Source organism: Primulina tabacum, chromosome 2 (assembly GCF_025594145.1).
Source record: "Primulina tabacum isolate GXHZ01 chromosome 2, ASM2559414v2, whole genome shotgun sequence".
NCBI classification, from domain to species: Eukaryota; Viridiplantae; Streptophyta; class Magnoliopsida; order Lamiales; family Gesneriaceae; genus Primulina; species Primulina tabacum.
The window spans coordinates 2,675,499-2,694,002 of NC_134551.1; the positions used below are offsets into that span (position 1 = coordinate 2,675,499).

Here is an 18,504-nt window from a genome sequence, read left to right on the forward strand (position 1 = left end):
TCTTTCATAAAATAAAAACATTCCACATAATATTTTGAGATAAAAATTTGAAATATTTTAGATACCAAAACTAGTTGCTATTCTATACATCTCTTGTGTACATAATTTATCTATAATTTTTGCGATCCATTAGTAAATATCGATAACATGTTAAATGAAATGGGATGGTTGGCAGAATATTTTGCTCGGCGGTGAAAGGGAAAACTCCTATCCGGCGTCTCCATCGCAATGATAGAAGACTTGGGTATTTGTGTTTTTCGTAGTGTGTGCTATTTTTCCGATCGATGATTGTGTATGTGTGGGGGTGTTCCCTTGGATTCTAATCCTTTTTCACGTACAAACACATTTAATCTTATTTTAATCTACGCAAATAGCACTACCATACAACCTTTCGCCATTCTCCAACATTGCTCCCATACCTGGGGACTACATATACCATATTTTCACACCAAAACAACGTATCTATTTCGCTGGTTTAATTTAAAACGCAGCGATTTGAAACAACGGTTAAAGTCATGAATTGTTGGTATTAGAGTTTTGATATGGTTAACATTGTAAATATAGATTGAGTTGACGTCCACCTATTGGATTTACAAGATGTTACCTCAGCCGATGTTTAATATCAAAACTCGATGGTATTAGATGTAGTTAATATGAAAAAAACACGAATGATTTATTTTTAATCTATATATTTCGAATTTGGATGTGATACTCACTATGCTGCATGCCTCTGGAGTTTTGTGGGAGTAAATCTCAATAAAGGGATCCAAAGACTATGCTACATAGTCGGGAGTATTGTGTGTACCCGCGACGACTGGGGCACAAAGTTGGTGACCACTAATTCTTCAAAATTCATCGTGTATATAAAATAATTTATGACAATCACTTTGATTATAAGCAAAATAAATTATCAAAAATAATTTTTCTGCAAGTAAATTATAGTATGTATTCGCGGACGTAGTGCTGGCACAAAGTTGGTAAGTCCGTTAGTTCTTGGAAGTTCATCGCATATCAAAATAAATTTATGACCACCACTTCGATTATAAGCAAAATAAATTATCAAAATAGAAATAATTTTCAATATCACGAATTCTAAAAAACTACGTAACATTTTCATAAAATATATTTATTTAAGGTAAAAACTTGCGTGAGACGGTCTCATGAGTAGTATTTTGTAAGACAAATATCTTATTTGGATCATTCACGCAAAAATATTACTTTTTATGCCAAGAGTATTACTTTTTATTGTGAATATCGATAGAGTTGACCCGTCTCACAAATAAAAATTCGTGAAACCGTCTCATAAGAAACCAACTCTTATTTTTTTACACAAATACATGTTGGAGATTTAATTGGTTCCCAGATTACTGATTTTATTTTGTTATCTAAAAATATATAAGTTTTATTTCTCTCTCTTTTTTTTTTCCTTCTAATTTACAGGTAAAATCTATTATATAATATGATAGATTTCAGAGAGAAAAACTACATGCAAACCAGGTTTATAAATAAACGTGAGTGCCGATTTTGCCTAGGCATCATCTTCAGTTCGTACGTCACCTTGAATAAGTTAAAAACCCTCTTGCGAAAACCATGTAATCTTCTAACACTAACATGCTAAATCTCTCTCGTGTTTTCTGCTAAAAATTCACTAATTAATCTCATAATCTACCAATTTCCCATCTGTTTGTTTCGCGGTGCGTCAACTGGCACCTCCATCTCTTCTTCTTCTCCACGTGGTTTTGCGTTCCCTGCCACCCTTCATAGCCCGAATAATTTGTTAAAAGAAAAGCCCGATTTCTTGGTTGTTTTTTCCCAATGATTTTATCTTTTTATGGTGCTCTTTTTGTTCATTTGTTTACCCTTTCTAGCAAGTTCCTATCTGGGTTTATTTTTTTTTTTCCTCTTATTCAATAATCATCTGAAATAATGTTTTTTTTCAGTAGACAAGGTCCCAAGCCACTCTGTTTTGCTCATTTATGGGTTTTGAACAATTTGTAGTGAAAGTGTAGAATCTTGATTTTGAGGCGATGGCTTCAAATATTCGGTGGCGGAAGCTCATTTTTCTGGAACCTGTGAAATTGTCTTCGGATAATGAGGAAACGAAAATTGATAGTACCGATGTGAAGGAAGAGAAACTGAAAAGGAATAAACAGAAGAAACCTCACAAGCAATGGAGGTGTATAGATTCCTGTTTCTGGATTATTGGATACTTGTGTACTACTTGGTGGCTGTTACTGTTCCTGTACAATTGTTTGCCTGCAAATTTGCCGGGGCTTAAGGTCCCGGAAGCACCGGGGGTGAGGCTGAGAAGCGGCGGCACCACCGCGCTTCATCCGGTGGTTTTGGTCCCGGGTATTGTCACCGGCGGCCTCGAGCTTTGGGAAGGTAGGCCGTGCTCGGATGGCCTCTTCCGCAGGCGGCTGTGGGGCGGCAGCTTTACGGAAATTTTGAAGAGGTTTGAGATTCAAGATTTGATTTTATTTTCATGTTTGGAAATATTTCATTTTAGTAATAACGTGATGTGACATTTTGAATTTCTTTTATTTTTACCAGATCTTTCTATTTTCCATCAGAATGTCCAAATTCAGACATTTGACATGAGTTACTAAATTTAATTTAACGTAATACAATTATAACATTGGTATTATGATTATGGGAATTTTTGTGGTTTAAAACCGAACTTTCCATTTTAGTTCTTCGATGATTATCCTAACAAAATGCCATATAATAATAATAATTGGAGTTTGGAAGATTTTTGTATATTTAGTCGGAATGCCTAAATTTGATAGTCAAAAAGTAAACTTTTTTCGGGTTTGTTTTGTGATTTGATATGTGTGCATTTCTTGATGGAATTTGTAGGCCTATGTGTTGGTTGGAGCATTTATCCTTGGACAATGAAACAGGGCTTGATCCACCTGGGATTCGGGTTCGATCTGTGCGGGGGCTTGTTGCGGCCGACTATTTCGCTCCGGGGTATTTTGTTTGGGCGGTTCTGATCAAGAACTTGGCGCATATTGGCTATGAGGGAAAAAATTTGTATATGGCATCTTATGATTGGAGACTATCTTTTCAAAATACGGAGGTACTATGCTGATGTGAGATGTCTTAGGATTAGTTTCAAATGTTTGAATCTTGGTTCTTTTTTTGATGACATTTACAAATAACACAATGGAAATTAATGTTACTTGCGATTATTCCTCGTAGGTCTTCAATTCAGATGATTGAATTATTGAGCATTTAATGCAAACATGGGACTAATTTTTAATGTCCCAAAATCCCTTTTCTGTCAACTTAAAATGTAAATAATGGAACTTCATTCATGCATTGAAATTGAATTGTTCTTTGATCAGCTGATGGATCTTTTATTGTGGTGAATTTCCTCTAAACTACTATGATAATTGGATGAGCAGACGAGGGACCAAACGCTTAGTCGATTGAAGAGCAAAATCGAGCTTATGCATGTAACAAACGGCAACCAGAAAGTGGTGGTGGTGCCTCATTCAATGGGTGTAATCTATTTTCTCCACTTCATGAAATGGGTCGAAGCCCCTGCCCCTATGGGAGGCGGGGGTGGCCCTGATTGGTGTTCGAAGCACATAAAAGCGATAATGAATATCGGCCCAGCGTTTCTTGGGGTTCCAAAAACTGTCGGTAGCATATTGTCTGCCGAGAGCAAGGACGTCGCCCTTATAAGGTAAGACAAAGTAAAGTTTCATGGTTAAGAAGTTGCATAAAAATTTACGGGGCAAAAAATTTGGATTTTTTCTTGCAGAGCTATGGCTCCTGGTCTCTTAGATTCTAAAATCCTCGGCTTTCAAACTCTAGAGCATGTCATGCGCGTATCTCGAACATGGGATTCGATAATTTCTTTGTTACCAAAAGGAGGAGAAACTATATGGGGTAACATGGATTGGTCTCCTGAAGAAGACTACGTTTGTGATTCAGCAAAGAAAAGGCATCCGCCACAATTTGAAACAAAAGGAAACAACACCGATGGGCAGAACATTTTTCAAGTACCGGAGTCGACAAACTATGGAAGGATAATCTCTTTTGGGAAGTCGGCATCAGAGTTACATTCGTCAGAGCTCATTACCATTGGTTCTCAGGTATCCAAAACTGTAAATCCCTCTTTTTATAGATTGCATGTGTGACATGTTTCCAGTAATTTCAGTAGTATGCATAGAAATTTAATGTTTGAACTATTTTCTTTTGTTCTTCGGCTCAACAAACATACAGAAACAAGTGTCATTGCCGAATGATACGTTCACACAAACCAATGCAGCTTCGTGTGGGAAAGTATGGACCGAATACGATGAAGTAAGCCGCGAAAATGTCTACCAAATCTCGGAAAACAAAGTATATACTGCAAATACTTTGTTGGATCTGCTTCGTGCCATTGCTCCAAAGATGATGAAACGGGCTGAAGCTCACTTCTCACACGGTATAGCTGACGATCTTGATGATCCGAAATATGGCCATTACAAGTACTGGTCAAATCCACTTGAGACCAAGTAAGTTATCGATTCCACAGGCGTATTTGCTATTAAATTCTTTATGCAATAAAATTCAATGTGTGTCAATGAGCGAGGGGAGAATTTCAGTCATTATAAGCGAGTAAAATAGTGAATCATAAAAAGTAAAAAAAATAACTAATCTTTGAGACAGGGCTCTTGAGCATTACTTTTAAAATGACACAGAATTTGAAACTCCACTTCCAGATTGCCCAACGCTCCGGATATGGAGATTTACTGTCTCTATGGAGTAGGAATTCCAACAGAGAGATCCTATGTCTACAAGCTCTCGCCCTCGAGCAGATGCCGAAGCATCCCTCTGCAAATCGACAGCTCCGCCGATGGAGGCCACAATGGTTGCTTGAAAGGCGGAGTGTACTTCGTGGATGGAGACAGCACTGTACCTGTTTTGAGTTCCGGTTTCACGTGTGCCAAAGTGTGGCGAGGAAAGACACGATTCAACCCCTCCGGCATAGCTACTTACTTGAGAGAGTACAAGCATAAAGCACCCGCCAACTTACTCGAGGGGAGGGGTGTAGAGAGCGGTGCGCATGTTGACATAATGGGAAACGTTGCCTTGATCGAAGACGTACTCCGTGTGGCAGCCGGGGCGTCCGGTGTGGAGCTGGGAGGGGATAGGATCTACTCTGATATCATGAAAATGTCCGAAAGGATAAATATTCGGGTTTGATTCGGATGTTGATGGAGGAGTTGAGGAATCTAACATTTGCTAGAGGAATCTGAATAACTTGAAATTTCTGTTTAGCTAAGGGACATGAATACATTCTTGGTAAGAGTTGATGAGGTTACTCACTTTCTAATAATTGAGTGTAATTCTAATTGGTAATGAAATAATAGTCTCAAATCCTGTAATAAAATGGAATAAATTTTTTTGATCTATTTTATCAAATTCCATAAATTCTTATTCCGTTGTATTTTGTAGATAATTTTGAAACGATAATCGAATGTGAATAACGAAAAAAAGCTTAAATAGTTCAAGGATTACTTTAACCATATAAATAAAATTCAAGATAAAGAAAACTAGTTCCTGGCACGGGAAATTATAAAATTTTTGTGTGTAGTAGTTATATGTTTAAAATACCACTTCAATCATATAATGATTATCTGTAATAAAAATTTATGAATTTGGTTTAGATTCATAAATCTTTTAAATTGTGCTATCAGGTAAAAGCCCCAACGGTTTTAGGGTAAATAAGATTGAATAAGTCTCTTGTGAAACGGTCTCACAAATCTTTATCTGTGAGACATGTCAACTCTACTGATATTCACAAATATTTTGGGATTTTAGACAAAGGGATTTCAAACTTGCAATGCCAAGAAATTCTTGTCATTAGAGTCGTTTTAAATATCAATAAACAAACTTAAGTTCAAAAGAGGGGCTAATTTATGAAACATACTCGGAAACTGTCTATCTATTTATAAAAGAATATAGTATCAATAAAATTTTTTGAAACACTATTACATATATATTTTTGTGAGAGAGGTCGAGCTTATATATATTTAAAGTCAAAATTAATATTTTTTGATATAAAAAAATAATTTTTTATAAATCAGATTAGATAAAAATCCGTTTCACGAATATATTAGTAATTATCTCTCATAATAATTTTTGTGATATAATATTAATGACGCTTTTGGCAAAACAAATTTTTTTTTAATCTTTTTCCCTGATGAAAAATATCCTCCCCTACCTTTCAAAAAAAATATCCTCCCCTCTTTTTTCTTTTTTCTATTTTATTATATATAAAATAATCACTCTTGTTTCATATTTTTTCTCAAATAATTTCTAATTAAATATGTATATTTATAGAGCGGGAAGCCCCACATCCACAAGCCACTTACAGACCATTCACAGCCACTAATTTCCGAGATTCATTCTCCAATGCAGTATCTGAATCGATGTGAATTCAATGGCGGCTTCACTTCCTTTCTCTTCTCCGAATTACATCAATTTGCCCCTTCATCTCGCTCAGTTTCCTGTGATTTTGCCAGGCGGAATTTCATTTTCGAGTGGTAAGTACGAGTTAATTTCTAGAAAATTGCTGGTGTTGGAGAGGAGCTGGGTTCCCCGGAACTATATCAGGTGCTTTGCGGAGGAGGAAGGCGCAGGGGAAATTGTGAGCAGAGATGGGGATGATGAGGACGTCCCTATTGCGGATGTGATTGATAAGGGATTCTCCAATGGCGCTGTTGGTTCGCAGAGGATTGTGAGCGCCGGGGACTCCTCTCTCTCCCTTGGAATTCGAGATCCTATTTATGAGGTCCTTTTCTTGATTTTGTTACTGTTAGCTATGGCAAGAGTTTTGATCGTTTTAATTTTATATGAGCCTATTTAATTGTTTATATACTCAAGATGATTTTTTTTTTTTATATCTATAAACAGGTTGTGGAAGTGAGGTCTAATGGGATAGTATCTACAAGGAAAATTAATAGAAGAAACTTGTTAAAATCGAGTGGTGAGTAAACTTGATACGTAAATATGACGCAACTTAACTCCTAACATTGAACTTTTCCTGTGAATGGTAATCGAGTGATTTACCTATAGCATTCCTGGTCTACTTACAGACATGAAGTGAAGCCTTTGTTTCGTGGCAGGAGTGAAAGATTATACTTTCCTCGAGGGATATGATATGATCTTCCCAAATATCATTCCAGAGGTTTAACTGTGTTATCCTGAATCTAATGTTCCCTCCCTTCTCTTCCTTACTTGGGCTCTGTGATATATCTGAATTCCCTTGGATTCTGAGGGATATTCCCTGGATTTACCGGACTCACATTCACCGAACTTTTTAGGAGCAAGAAATAACAAGCGTCTGCTGAATTGTTGTACTAGCACCACACCTTGGGTTGGACTTAATTTTCATATGCTCTCTACTATTAGCTAGGGAAGTTAGGTCCTCAGCTATGTTGAGCCGTATTAGCTCAGCAGATCCGGTCTTCGGCTATTTGTTATGTACTACCAGCTGAGAACATCGAGGTGTCAGCTTTAAGTTAGATAATTTATTGTTCTATCCAAGTAGATGGCTATACGCCGATGTGTGCAAACTAATATGTATTGATGTGGAGTCCCAGGTATCAGGTGTTCATTCTTGGGGATGGGATGGTAACAACTTTGCAGTTATGGTGTTTGTTTATAAGATATTCAAATCAAAACCTGTAAAACTCTTGTTAATATTCACTTGAAGACGTTTTCTTTACCAGTTCACTTTCAAGAGTCATGGTCATTTTTTAAACTAGCTAATGCAAATATCTATTGACTCCCTTTTGGTTCTTCCATGAGTTGTTTTTCTATTCAACTTGTGTTTCTCTTGTTAATATATTTTGGTTTCTTCTTATGGCATTGCTGACAGGTCTCCGACCTCGAGATATTAGGAGTGTGGATCCATCATTGTGGTTGACCAACTCAATGCCTTCATTGCTGGTAGAAACATTGAATCACTACCGACTACTGTTAGATTTAAAGTACAATTTAATTCGTGTGTCATTCATTCTCAGTCAGTCAGACGGATGTTCATGTGTGTTTTAGGATATTTCAAAATCTCCAAGACTGTTTTCTATTGTGGCAATCTTTCTGTTCGCCTTCAGATTCTATAAAACGAAAATTCAACTGATGATTTGCTTCTGAAGAATTTTAATCAATGAGATTTCTGTATCACAAACTGAAGTGTCGATGCTTATCCTATCGACAATATCGACAATAATTTCATGTTAGTTAAAACATGAGAGAAACGTAGAAGACTTATCTGAAATTTTCGCTGCATGTTTTCTTAGATTCTGATATATTATTATTTTGTGAACCTCGTCCAAGATACGGGAGTATGCAATTTTACTTAATTTGGGATCTTTGCGGGCAATTGCGATGCAAGAACATGTTTATATATTTAATTATAACCGGTAAGTATCCCGCACTATTTGTGAAGATTTTTTTCCTAAATGTGTTCATCACATGGTCGCAATAGATTAATATTTAGTTATTGTTTCTCTTAGTAAAGGGGGAAAGGCTTTTATTGACGCACTGTTGCCCCGCTTAAATCCTAAGAACGTAAATGGAGGGCCCTCAATGCCATTTGTGCTTGAGGTTGGTATTTCATGAAATCTTTTCACTATTATAGTAAAGCAGTTAATTATTTTTGTTCTTCCATCTTTGTATCACAAGTTCAGCATTTCAGAATAACTTGTTTTTCGTGAGTTATTTTGATGTGTTACTACCAAAGTTTTCTACTGCTTCTTGACTGCCATTTTTCCCATAAAAATGGGCCTTGAAGTATTTGGTTGTATAAATAGTTCAACAGGCGAACATTCTAACATTTCAGGTGGTTGAGGCAGCGCTACATTCTCGAATACAACGCCTGGAGCGGAGATTAATGGATTTAGAACCAAGTGTGAGTATGGGAACATAGTGAGTACATGTTTTTCTGTTCCTATGCTCCATGTTCGTTCTGGTGTTCTCAATAGTTTTGTGATTGTAATAATTGAGTAGAAAGGTGTTCTGTGAGGTTCAGTTGGTCTCCTCTGAAATATTGCTAAGTATTTTATTTATGCTGCACATTCTTTTGTAAGATAAAATAGGTAAAGATAATAGATCATACAATCGAGGAAAGGAGTTGTTTTCTGAATGAATCCAACGTGTTTCTTGAAACAATGAATGCACCACTTCTAGAAAAAGAATCCCTCTCAAACCTTTGTAGGCGGCTTTGCATTCAGAACACCTTTTCTTAGTAGATTCTCATGTTTGTAGTATGCGCTATCTAGTTTCTGGTATAGAAAAATGAACGGAATCATCAATTAAAGTTATATCTGTTAAGCTGCCTTTCACCCTAATATGACCAAATTCTAAATAAGCAAAATATATGAAAAGCTATTGCTTATGCAACACACCTATGTATTATAAAAGAGATTCAAGCTTGGTTTACTCTTGTTGCAGGTCCAAGCTTTACTTGAGGTTCTTCCCAACCGGTTAACTGGGATCATATTGGAGGAACTTCGGACTAGCAAGCAGACATTGGTATGCTTCCTCCCTCATCTTTATGCAGACATTCTGATACCCCCTAATTATAATGCAGCTACCTATATGTATTCTCGTAACTTTTTTATAAAAGGTTGAACTGGGGTCAAGGGCTGGAGCTCTTAAACAAATGCTGCTTGACATCCTTGAAGACACTCATGAAATACGGCGTATTTGTGTTCTCGGAAGAAACTGCACTCTAAAGAAAAATAATGAGATTGAATGCGCAGTTCCATGTGAAAAGGAGATAGCTGAGGGTGAGTCATGAAAATATTGATTCAATATGGAGGTGAATCACATTTCGAACTTGTGTGTTCTTTATGACTCTATGTGTCTCATTCTGGCTAATAATATGTTTTTCACAGAAGAGGAGGAAGAAATTGAAATGCTTCTAGAAAATTATCTCCAAAGGTAGTTGTGTCACATACTTTCAATTCACTGCAAATCATCATATCTAATCAATTGGAATCCTTATATCTACAAGGATTATTGCGATTCCTGTTATGTACTTTAGCCGAAACTCTGGACGAAGCAACAGTAGCTCCATCCCTGAGTTTGTCTGAGATACCTGCCCCAACCCCTTTCTTCCAGAATTTGTTATAAACAAAAGGCTTATGCTTATCAAAGTGTTATCATTATAACCTGGTGGAAATGAAACATTGAATTTCCACGAAAGATATCAAGCTGCAAGTTTATTCTCTTTGAATGTTAAATTTCATAGCATATTGGCTGCATCAGAATTTACCTAGATCAGTAAATTATCCCATTGGGAAATTTTTCTGCCCCTATTTATGTGTATTTTTACTTACTTTTAACGTAGTCAGTCTATGTTTCATTTCATGTAATGGCAGATGTGAATCATGTCATGGTCAAGCAGAACGGCTTCTTGATTCAGCAAAGGAAATGGAAGATTCAATTGCTGTGAACCTTAGGTTTGTTACTTGCTAACCATTCCTTTTTCATCAGTCTGGAAAGGTGCTGTGTGTTTGAACATGCTCTTTTAACTGCATCGGGGATTTTCATTTTGGAGTGTGATTTGGCTTTTGGAATTATTGTTTGTATTGTAATCTTGATAGTGTTTCTACCATGTTAATCCCACGATAATGTTTCTACCTTGTGAACTATGGATTGTGAAGCTATTTTGGATACCACTTGTTAGAAATGGTACTAGATGTGATTATATTTCCTAACATGGGATTCCAACAATCTCCCTTTTTGGCAGATATCTAACATATATACCACCAAATTAACAACTGGAATCTTTTTGCTTACTTTAATATCAAATATATTTTCTGTGTCAACAGCTCGTGTGTTAAAGAATTTTTTCCATCAAGACTAATAAAGCCAGAGTCTTAAATCTTTTATTTTTGATGCCAATGAGTTTTAAAACATGATTGAATGGGCATGTTTCAAGGCAGTTTCCTTGAGAAATTAATCATGTGCTGCTGTTAGATTTTAAGCAAAGAAAATTAGAGGAACGTTTGGATATTTTTTTTCCAGTTCACTAATCATTGACTAGCTAAAAGACGTCATTTTCCGTCATCAGCTCTCGGAGGCTTGAGGTCAGTAGAGTGGAACTTCTTCTTCAGGTTGGTACATTTTGTGTTGCGGTCGGTGCCCTAATTGCAGGTAATTTGGTTATGTTGAAACGAGAGTAACTAACTAATTTTTTTTTAACACTGGCCATCTCTAGCTACGCGTCATTGTGTCAGTACCTTAAATATGTAATTTGACAGGGGCGATTCGAGGAGCTACAACCTCCAGAAAAAAAAGAGCAGATTAATTTTTTGGCAATTAGCTTTCTTGCCACTTTTTTGGACGCTATTATTGTATTTATTAGGTGAATACAACAAATGAGGAAAACATGAACCCAGAAGACTAACCAGGATAGCTTTCAAGCCTATTAGTCACACTGTCCAATTGCTTATGGAGCCAACTTTTGGATTACAACATTGCTTACCCCTTGAGCAACTGAGACTCTCGACAGCATTCATTTACCTATCAGTATGGAGCAACACGAATTCTAATCCAACCTAATATAAACAAGAGCCACATTATCGATACTGACTCAATGATAGACCTTTCTCGAGGCATGCCTTTTGTTGTGTCGATTATCAATGAGAGCACAAACTTTAGGCCATAAGCCCAAGAGGAATAGGCCAAACGTGAATTACTAGCCTTCTAGTAGGGAGAGCTCGTCAAGCTTATTTGCCACTCCATGTTTTTTAAGTAATCCAGAAACTGTTTGTTTGTATTCAATAAAGTGAAATTAAAGATTGAAGATTTCAAATGCATGAAAACGCAATGGAAAAACGTTTCAAGATTTCTTTCCATAGATATTCATACAACTTTAAAAATTAAAATCATTGCTCTCCAGACAGAGGAAACATGGTATCACTGGAGCCTGCTAAATTTTTTTGTTGTCTAATTGGTGTTAACCATTAACTTCTACAATATATTTAGCACCATTTAATCCTTTACAAAGTCAGAAATGCTATTTCATTAGGCAAAATGAACAGGGAGTATAAGAAAGTTTATTCATTGTAACTTTTAAATATTCACTTATGTGCTTCTGTAATAAAGAAATCTGTTGAAATGTGTCGATAAAAATCGTCTATGGCATAACATAAAATCGTCTATGGCATAACATGACATAATTTTTCATGTAGATTATCCTATTGTTGAGTTTTTGTAGTTTATAGCTCATTCTAACGTTGATAAAACTTGGCAGGTATATTTGGCATGAACTTGAGGTCGTATCTTGAAGAACATGTGGTGTGCCTCTCTTCGTTTTCTATGCCATTTAAAAGCCCTTGGTAAACATGCAAGTTTTTTTACAATTTCATTTGATTAATTTTCTCTACGTGCAGTTTGCTTTTTGGTTGATGACAGGCGGAATATTTGTGGGTGCTGTGATTGGATTTTTCCTCATGTACTCGTATCTCAAAAAAAGAAAAATTTTATGAGCAAACACAGCAATCCGTAAGTAATTACTGCATTGAACAAGCTTAAGCTACTTATGATATTCATGACTTTTATTAATCAATTTTTAATCTCGGAAGACACTGTTTTTAATCTTCAGTACATGACTTGTACACCGAGATCGTCCTAATTTTATAGCAATTGATTCACATCCGTTTCGTTGCGAAAAATAATAAGTTGTTATGGAAGTTTATCGAAAATCATTATATATTATTTCCTACTTCTCATTAACCTACATGGATCTTTACGTTTTTTCTACTGCTTATAGTACATTGCCATTTGATTCATTCCTATGCTGTTTGATCGTTTTTTATATATTTTTCATTCTGGGACTCAAACGAAAACATTTCTAGGAAGCTGGGGGTCAGTGTTACTGGATCAGAGACCGAATGAGGAGAAAACCGTATCATTAAATCTTTGCATGAAGTTGATTTCTGCTGGCAAGAAATCGATCAGCAGATTACAGCCAAATTCACAAGCATCGTCTGCAACATAACCGTGCAAGTCGTAAGGGTTTTATAACTTGCACCAAGCTTCAACTACTTCATGTTACATGGAGGGGAGCATTTGTCGTATTTCCATCTAATTTTTCACATATATTCATGGTGTTACTAGAGTGTGATTCGACTTGTTTAGAGAGTGAAGTCAGATCTTTGAACTTTATTTTGTCTGGTTCGTGGTGATGGCTAAATTAGTGTGGTTTGTACAGATTTGTTTGTATAATCAAAAGAATTAACACCACGGAGGAGTTTTGCATGACAGCAATCTCATCTTGGTTCTGAGTAAACAATTTAGGGTGCAACAATAAGGGAGTGTTAATTTAATTTAAGCTAAAGAGATCATTTTCTTAATTAAATAGTTGATCAAAGTTAAAAAACAAAATACCCTGAATTATCACAATATGTATTGTATTACTAGGCATTTTTTTCAGTTATATAATTACTATATCCCAGAACTTTTATTAGCCACCTGTTTGAAAAGCAAAATCAATACGAGCCGGAATGGCTTTTCATTCATCAGTTCTTAAACCAGAAACCCAGGTTAAAATCTTGCTCGGTTACAAGTTAAAGCCATGCTCCAGCCAAAACGGTTCATTTTTTTAGCTTGAAATCGTCCACCAATTTTAAACAATCCAAGTTTAAGGCCGAATGTTAAAAGATGAGTGGCATTTGTTTTTATTAGGCTCATTTGCTGCTCCAAACCTTTAATTTTATCATTGACGGACAACCGGGCCAACATAGTAGACCAAAGAAAACATACGAATGTTAAAGAGTATATAGTAATCAAGGTTCGACTGCGAATCCATGTTTTCCATCATAAAAATGTCAAGCTCTAGTACAAATAGATGAAGAAAAGAATATTGTATAGAGATGTACAAGCCGATCTTTTCAAGAATGACAATGTCACATTTATATTCGTGCTATAGAATTGTATGTCAAATTTAGTAACAAGTTGTGATAAAATATTATCCCAGTCTCAATGCTCCAGCTAGAATTCAATGTCAAAAGGATCGAGAACAGCAGCATCCTCAGCATAATCATTTGTAAAGAGCAAATGGAAGCTTACGTAAGCTTCAAGAAAGAATAAACCGGCTTCTATTGAAAGCAAATGAGAGACAATACCCGAAAATATTTTACATTTGTTTGGGAGGGCTTGGTGTAGATGTAGGATCTTTTACAGATTTTGTTACTCCATCAATAGCCATGTTTCCCATTCTCATCTCCATAGTCTCTGTCTCGTCCTTCTCCATCTTTTTGATTGAACGAGCATTTTCTGTTGCTGTCTTCTCGTTCTTCTCACACTTATTGTCCAAATCACCATCACCATTCTCCCTTGCCTCCCTCCCACACTTCTCTTTGTTCTGGTCGGAACCACCATTCTCAAGTTGAGTAACAGAAGGGGCAAGCTTTCGCAGGCCTCCACTAATCCATGGGTGGTTAAGACATTGAGCAGCTGTCAGTCTTTTCTCAGGTACAAAGTCTAGTATCTGAACAAGGAAATCTGCCATCTCACTAGCATCTTGCTCACAGAAATCGTATTTTTCCATAAGCACCTTACTAAGAGGCCAGAATCTTAATCTTTTGATATGTCTCAAATCTCCAAATCTGTTAAAAAATTCTCGTGAATAACGCCCACCCAAAGCAACCTGCAGACTATGTTTGTTAAGCCGGGAAGAAGACTCCCCATGGTAATACAAAAGGTGGAAACATCTTTTAGTGTACAAATCTAAGATTTTAGTTTGGGCCCAATGGTAGGAATACTTTCCTACTCAACAGGCACGAAGTACTACTCACCTTGCGTGGCATCATTCCAAGAAGCTCCATCATCAGGGCCAAATGATCCTTCACATCAAAAGAAAGCATAACTGAATAATAAGTTTATTTAAACCATTAACCCATTAACGAAAATTGTGAATCTGAAATGTCAGAAAATATGAATGTATTGAAACAACGATATGGCGAGATTAAGGCAGAGACTCATCACCACCAACAGTGCAAATGTTTATACAAAACACACAAGGTGCATTGAAGTAGTGGTATTTCAAATATATATTTCCTCTAACTGAATTCCTTAGCTGAGCCTCATTCCAAATCTGAAGTAGGACTGTAGGAGCTCTCGAGTTAGAAGATAAAGAAGAGATACCCAAGGGAAATAATAAAAATTGCAAAGAATTTTAAAAGGATACAACAAAAGAAAGAATTCATCTACTTCACCCAAAGTCAAACAATCAGTTGTGAACCACCTACCAAAAATGGTTATTGTGTATCGAAAAGATCAGTTATTGACTATTGCTAAGCGAACATAACAAATAACCACGTGAATAAGTTGCACGGTGACTTAGATTAAGGCGTGTTTCAAGGTCCTAGCTCATAGGACTTTCATGCAGAGAAGAAACTGCTTTGCACCTCAGCTAACTTGTGAAGTATATGGCCGAGTCTTTAGGTGTGGGCAAATCCAATATATGTTGTTAGTCTAGCCACAGAAACAATTAAACAATTAAATGACACGCAAACACTATCTAGTATCCCACACTCAAAAATAATAAAACATAAGTTTACAGGCAACAAACAATCAAATAACAAATATTTGTGGCTTGAGAACTTAAATCGACCAAAAATCAATTGCTAAACACCACAAAAAGAGAAGTCTGTAGCAAGTACAGGGAGGTCCCATTCATGGACTTAATGTGCAAATGCATACCAAACAAAATAATACAGACCAAGGATAGATCACCCATGCAGCAGCATAAAAGAAACATATGCACCAAATGTTTAAGTATGAACACCTATACCTCATCACGATCGTAGTTTTCTCCACTATGTGGATCAAACAGAACATCTCCACCAGCCAACTCAAAGCAAATGCAAGCAAATGACCACATATCAGCTGATGTTGTGTACTTAGATCCCAAAATAACCTCTGGACATCTATACTGTCTGGTTTGAATATCGCTTGTGAATTGTTTGTATGTCCAACAGGCATTTCCAAAATCTACTATTTTGCACTTCCTTTCAATATCAGCCACGAGCTTACGCCTTGCTAATCGACTCCTTCTCTTATGACCCTTAATTTTTTCGCTTTCATCATTCGTATTATCATTAACTTCCGAAGCAACAGAAGTGTTGGTCTGATCTTCAAAATGATCTCCATTGGATTTACGATCTTGACGAGAATCCTCAGGACTACTTGCCTCCTTATCTGGCTCAACTTCCTCGGAAGTTTCCTTACCAACACATTTCTGAGCTATTCTCTTGGCCTTTCTTCGGACTTTCTTTTTCTGGTTCCTAGTCAGATCACCATATGAACCGTTGGCATCATTAGAAGGTTCAGCTTTGGAGACAATCTTGCCTTTACTTGACGGGAGAATAAGGGGTGCACATGACTTTGCTGGATCTTTAGCAGGATCTATCATCGACAGAAGCAGTATGTTCTCTGGCTTCAAATCTGTGTGTATTATTGATAGTTGACGATGCAGATAATCTAACCCCACTAAAATGAGAAAGCAAATTTCTTTAACCATATGAAGAGGAACACCTCTGTAGTCTGAATACTTGATTAGGGTCAAAAGATTGTCTCCTAAGTATTCGAACACCATACAGACATGCTGTCCATTTGGCCCTGAATGCTTAAAGTGATCCAAAAGTTTAACAACATATTTATTGTCATCCGGATCACCGTCAGCAATCTGTTTTAAAATTGTAATCTCGTCCATTGCTGCTTCTGTGTAGTGCTGCGCACTTTTTTGAACTTTCAGGGCAACAAATATCTATAGCCAAAAACGACAAAAAACAAAAACAAAACGAGAACATCAATCCCTCATTGATTACTGCATCTTACCAATTTACTAATTCTAATATGCTACACTTTATGCAGGTACTCTATCCTTCCATTCTATTGGATTTTAACAAATAACTCCCAACTTCGACCTTCATCCTCTCCATGTGTGTTAACATGCCAGTGTTCACACGTGTCCTTTCTTAAAGTTTTTTGGAGGCATAATGAAGCTTTTGAAGAGGTAGGAACATATTACAAAAGGTAATTTTTGCTGCATTTCCCAATCCAAAAAATTCATTTTCCTAAAACAAGACAACATAGAATTGATAAAGCGCAAAACGATAATCACATTTATATCCATCAGAATAAATATGTTAACATCCCCCTTGCTATAAACTATAATGAACGAAGCCTGGGGTGTGAAAAATGCATAGTCTTTTGGAGGTATGCACTTGTTTCTAGAATAGGCATAATGGGACAATTAGAAAACAGCAAACAAAACCTAAATTTTAAAGTAAACAAGATGGATTTCCAAACAACAAAAGGCAAGTAGAGATAAAGCATTTCAAGCGCTTGATTCCAGGAATTATATACATAAAACAAAATGCATACAACTAACTAGTTCATATTTAGAAAAAAGCCAAAATATGTCAAACAAAAATAAATATATGCATTTCATATCACTTGTTTTTATTCTCAATGCACAAAATTGGACATATAAGCATCCAAACAACACAAAACCACATACACATTGCAATGCATACAAAATAGCTAGCAGATTAATGCACTACATCAAACAAATAAATCTATACTAAAAGTTAAACCCCGAGGAACTAATTTTTATTAATTAAAAACCCTAAATTAACCGACTTCTAGTATTTGGAAGCCCTTTTAAGATTCCAGAAATATTCATTGTATCTTTTTTTAAAGCCAACATATATTCCAAATTTAATTAATCCTTCCTCCGATTCTTGTCAATTTTCCAAACCAAATTAAACTACAACTACTTTTTCAATTCCAAGCCGGGTTTATAGTTAATTTTGCACAAGTATCATGTGTGATTTGACTGCTATAACACATTACAGCTCAGGAAATGAAAAAAAAAGGAAATATGAACGACAACATTACAGATTTTTTCGTATCCCAAGCTAGCCAGACGGTGGAGAAATGACCCCAGCCGAGCTTTCTCTGAACAACATAACGACCATGCTTGAATGTGTCGCCGATTCGTACAGCGTGATACCCGCCACGCCTGTAATCCTCGGTGCCCTCATCTTCCGAAGTGTAATCACTCGTCTCACTCCGATCATCGCCGTTCCTATCCACTGCATCCGCTGCCGCCATTCAACGAATAATGTCCACTGCATCCGCTGCCGCCTCCGCCACCTATCGATTCCACGAATATGATAAGGTGAAAAACCACTCAAAACATAGATTTTGAGAGATTTAAGTATGTTGGAGACCGAGATCTTGAGAATACTTGCAGTGCGTTCTACACTTTTACTGTTGCAGAGGAGTAAAATTAGGGTTTATTTTCATAATTTGAGTAAAAAGTGAACGTCTTGTTTTTGTATTCAAGATTTATTTATAGCAAAAACTCTCGCGCATGAATTGATTCGTGATAGCCGACATGAATATAAAAAATATTTTTTTTATATTAACAATATTTTTTTGTAAAACATGTCTTTTGTCAAACGCAATTCTTTATCT

The 18,504-nt window shown here is 36.3% G+C and overlaps 3 protein-coding genes across 5 annotated transcripts; 2 read left to right on the forward strand and 1 right to left on the reverse strand.

Moving 5' to 3' along the window:
• Positions 1 to 1,526: 1,526 nt before the first annotated feature.
• LOC142524837 (putative phospholipid:diacylglycerol acyltransferase 2) lies at positions 1,527 to 5,405 on the forward strand. The gene is made up of 6 exons (XM_075628961.1): positions 1,527 to 2,455; positions 2,860 to 3,082; positions 3,411 to 3,694; positions 3,773 to 4,106; positions 4,237 to 4,511; positions 4,719 to 5,405. Exons 1-6 carry the CDS (start codon positions 2,028 to 2,030, stop codon positions 5,200 to 5,202), a joined length of 2,028 nt encoding a protein of 675 aa, XP_075485076.1. The 5' UTR covers positions 1,527 to 2,027; the 3' UTR covers positions 5,203 to 5,405.
• Positions 5,406 to 6,351: 946 nt separating this feature from the next.
• On the forward strand, positions 6,352 to 13,289 carry LOC142524843 (magnesium transporter MRS2-11, chloroplastic). Of its 3 annotated transcripts, none has more exons than XM_075628970.1 (14): positions 6,353 to 6,793; positions 6,916 to 6,988; positions 7,883 to 7,994; positions 8,341 to 8,426; positions 8,525 to 8,610; positions 8,846 to 8,914; positions 9,457 to 9,537; positions 9,632 to 9,794; positions 9,903 to 9,948; positions 10,389 to 10,469; positions 11,084 to 11,166; positions 12,269 to 12,312; positions 12,408 to 12,519; positions 12,873 to 13,289. In XM_075628970.1, exons 1-13 carry the CDS (start codon positions 6,443 to 6,445, stop codon positions 12,501 to 12,503), a joined length of 1,371 nt encoding a protein of 456 aa, XP_075485085.1. In that variant the 5' UTR covers positions 6,353 to 6,442; the 3' UTR covers positions 12,504 to 12,519; positions 12,873 to 13,289. The 3 variants fall into 3 exon arrangements, with proteins under 3 accessions (XP_075485095.1, XP_075485085.1, XP_075485103.1); XM_075628988.1 differs by having other exon boundaries at positions 6,355 to 6,793; positions 7,883 to 7,953; positions 8,520 to 8,610; XM_075628980.1 differs by lacking the exon at positions 12,408 to 12,519 and having other exon boundaries at positions 6,352 to 6,793; positions 12,269 to 12,353.
• Positions 13,290 to 13,792: 503 nt separating this feature from the next.
• On the reverse strand, positions 13,793 to 18,358 carry LOC142524859 (uncharacterized). The gene is made up of 4 exons (XM_075628999.1): positions 17,923 to 18,358; positions 15,812 to 16,786; positions 14,814 to 14,861; positions 13,793 to 14,665 (listed from the first exon to the last, which is right to left on the reverse strand). The coding sequence occupies exons 1-4, from the start codon at positions 18,136 to 18,138 to the stop codon at positions 14,153 to 14,155; spliced, it is 1,752 nt and encodes a 583-aa protein (XP_075485114.1). The 5' UTR covers positions 18,139 to 18,358; the 3' UTR covers positions 13,793 to 14,152.
• Positions 18,359 to 18,504: the final 146 nt, after the last annotated feature.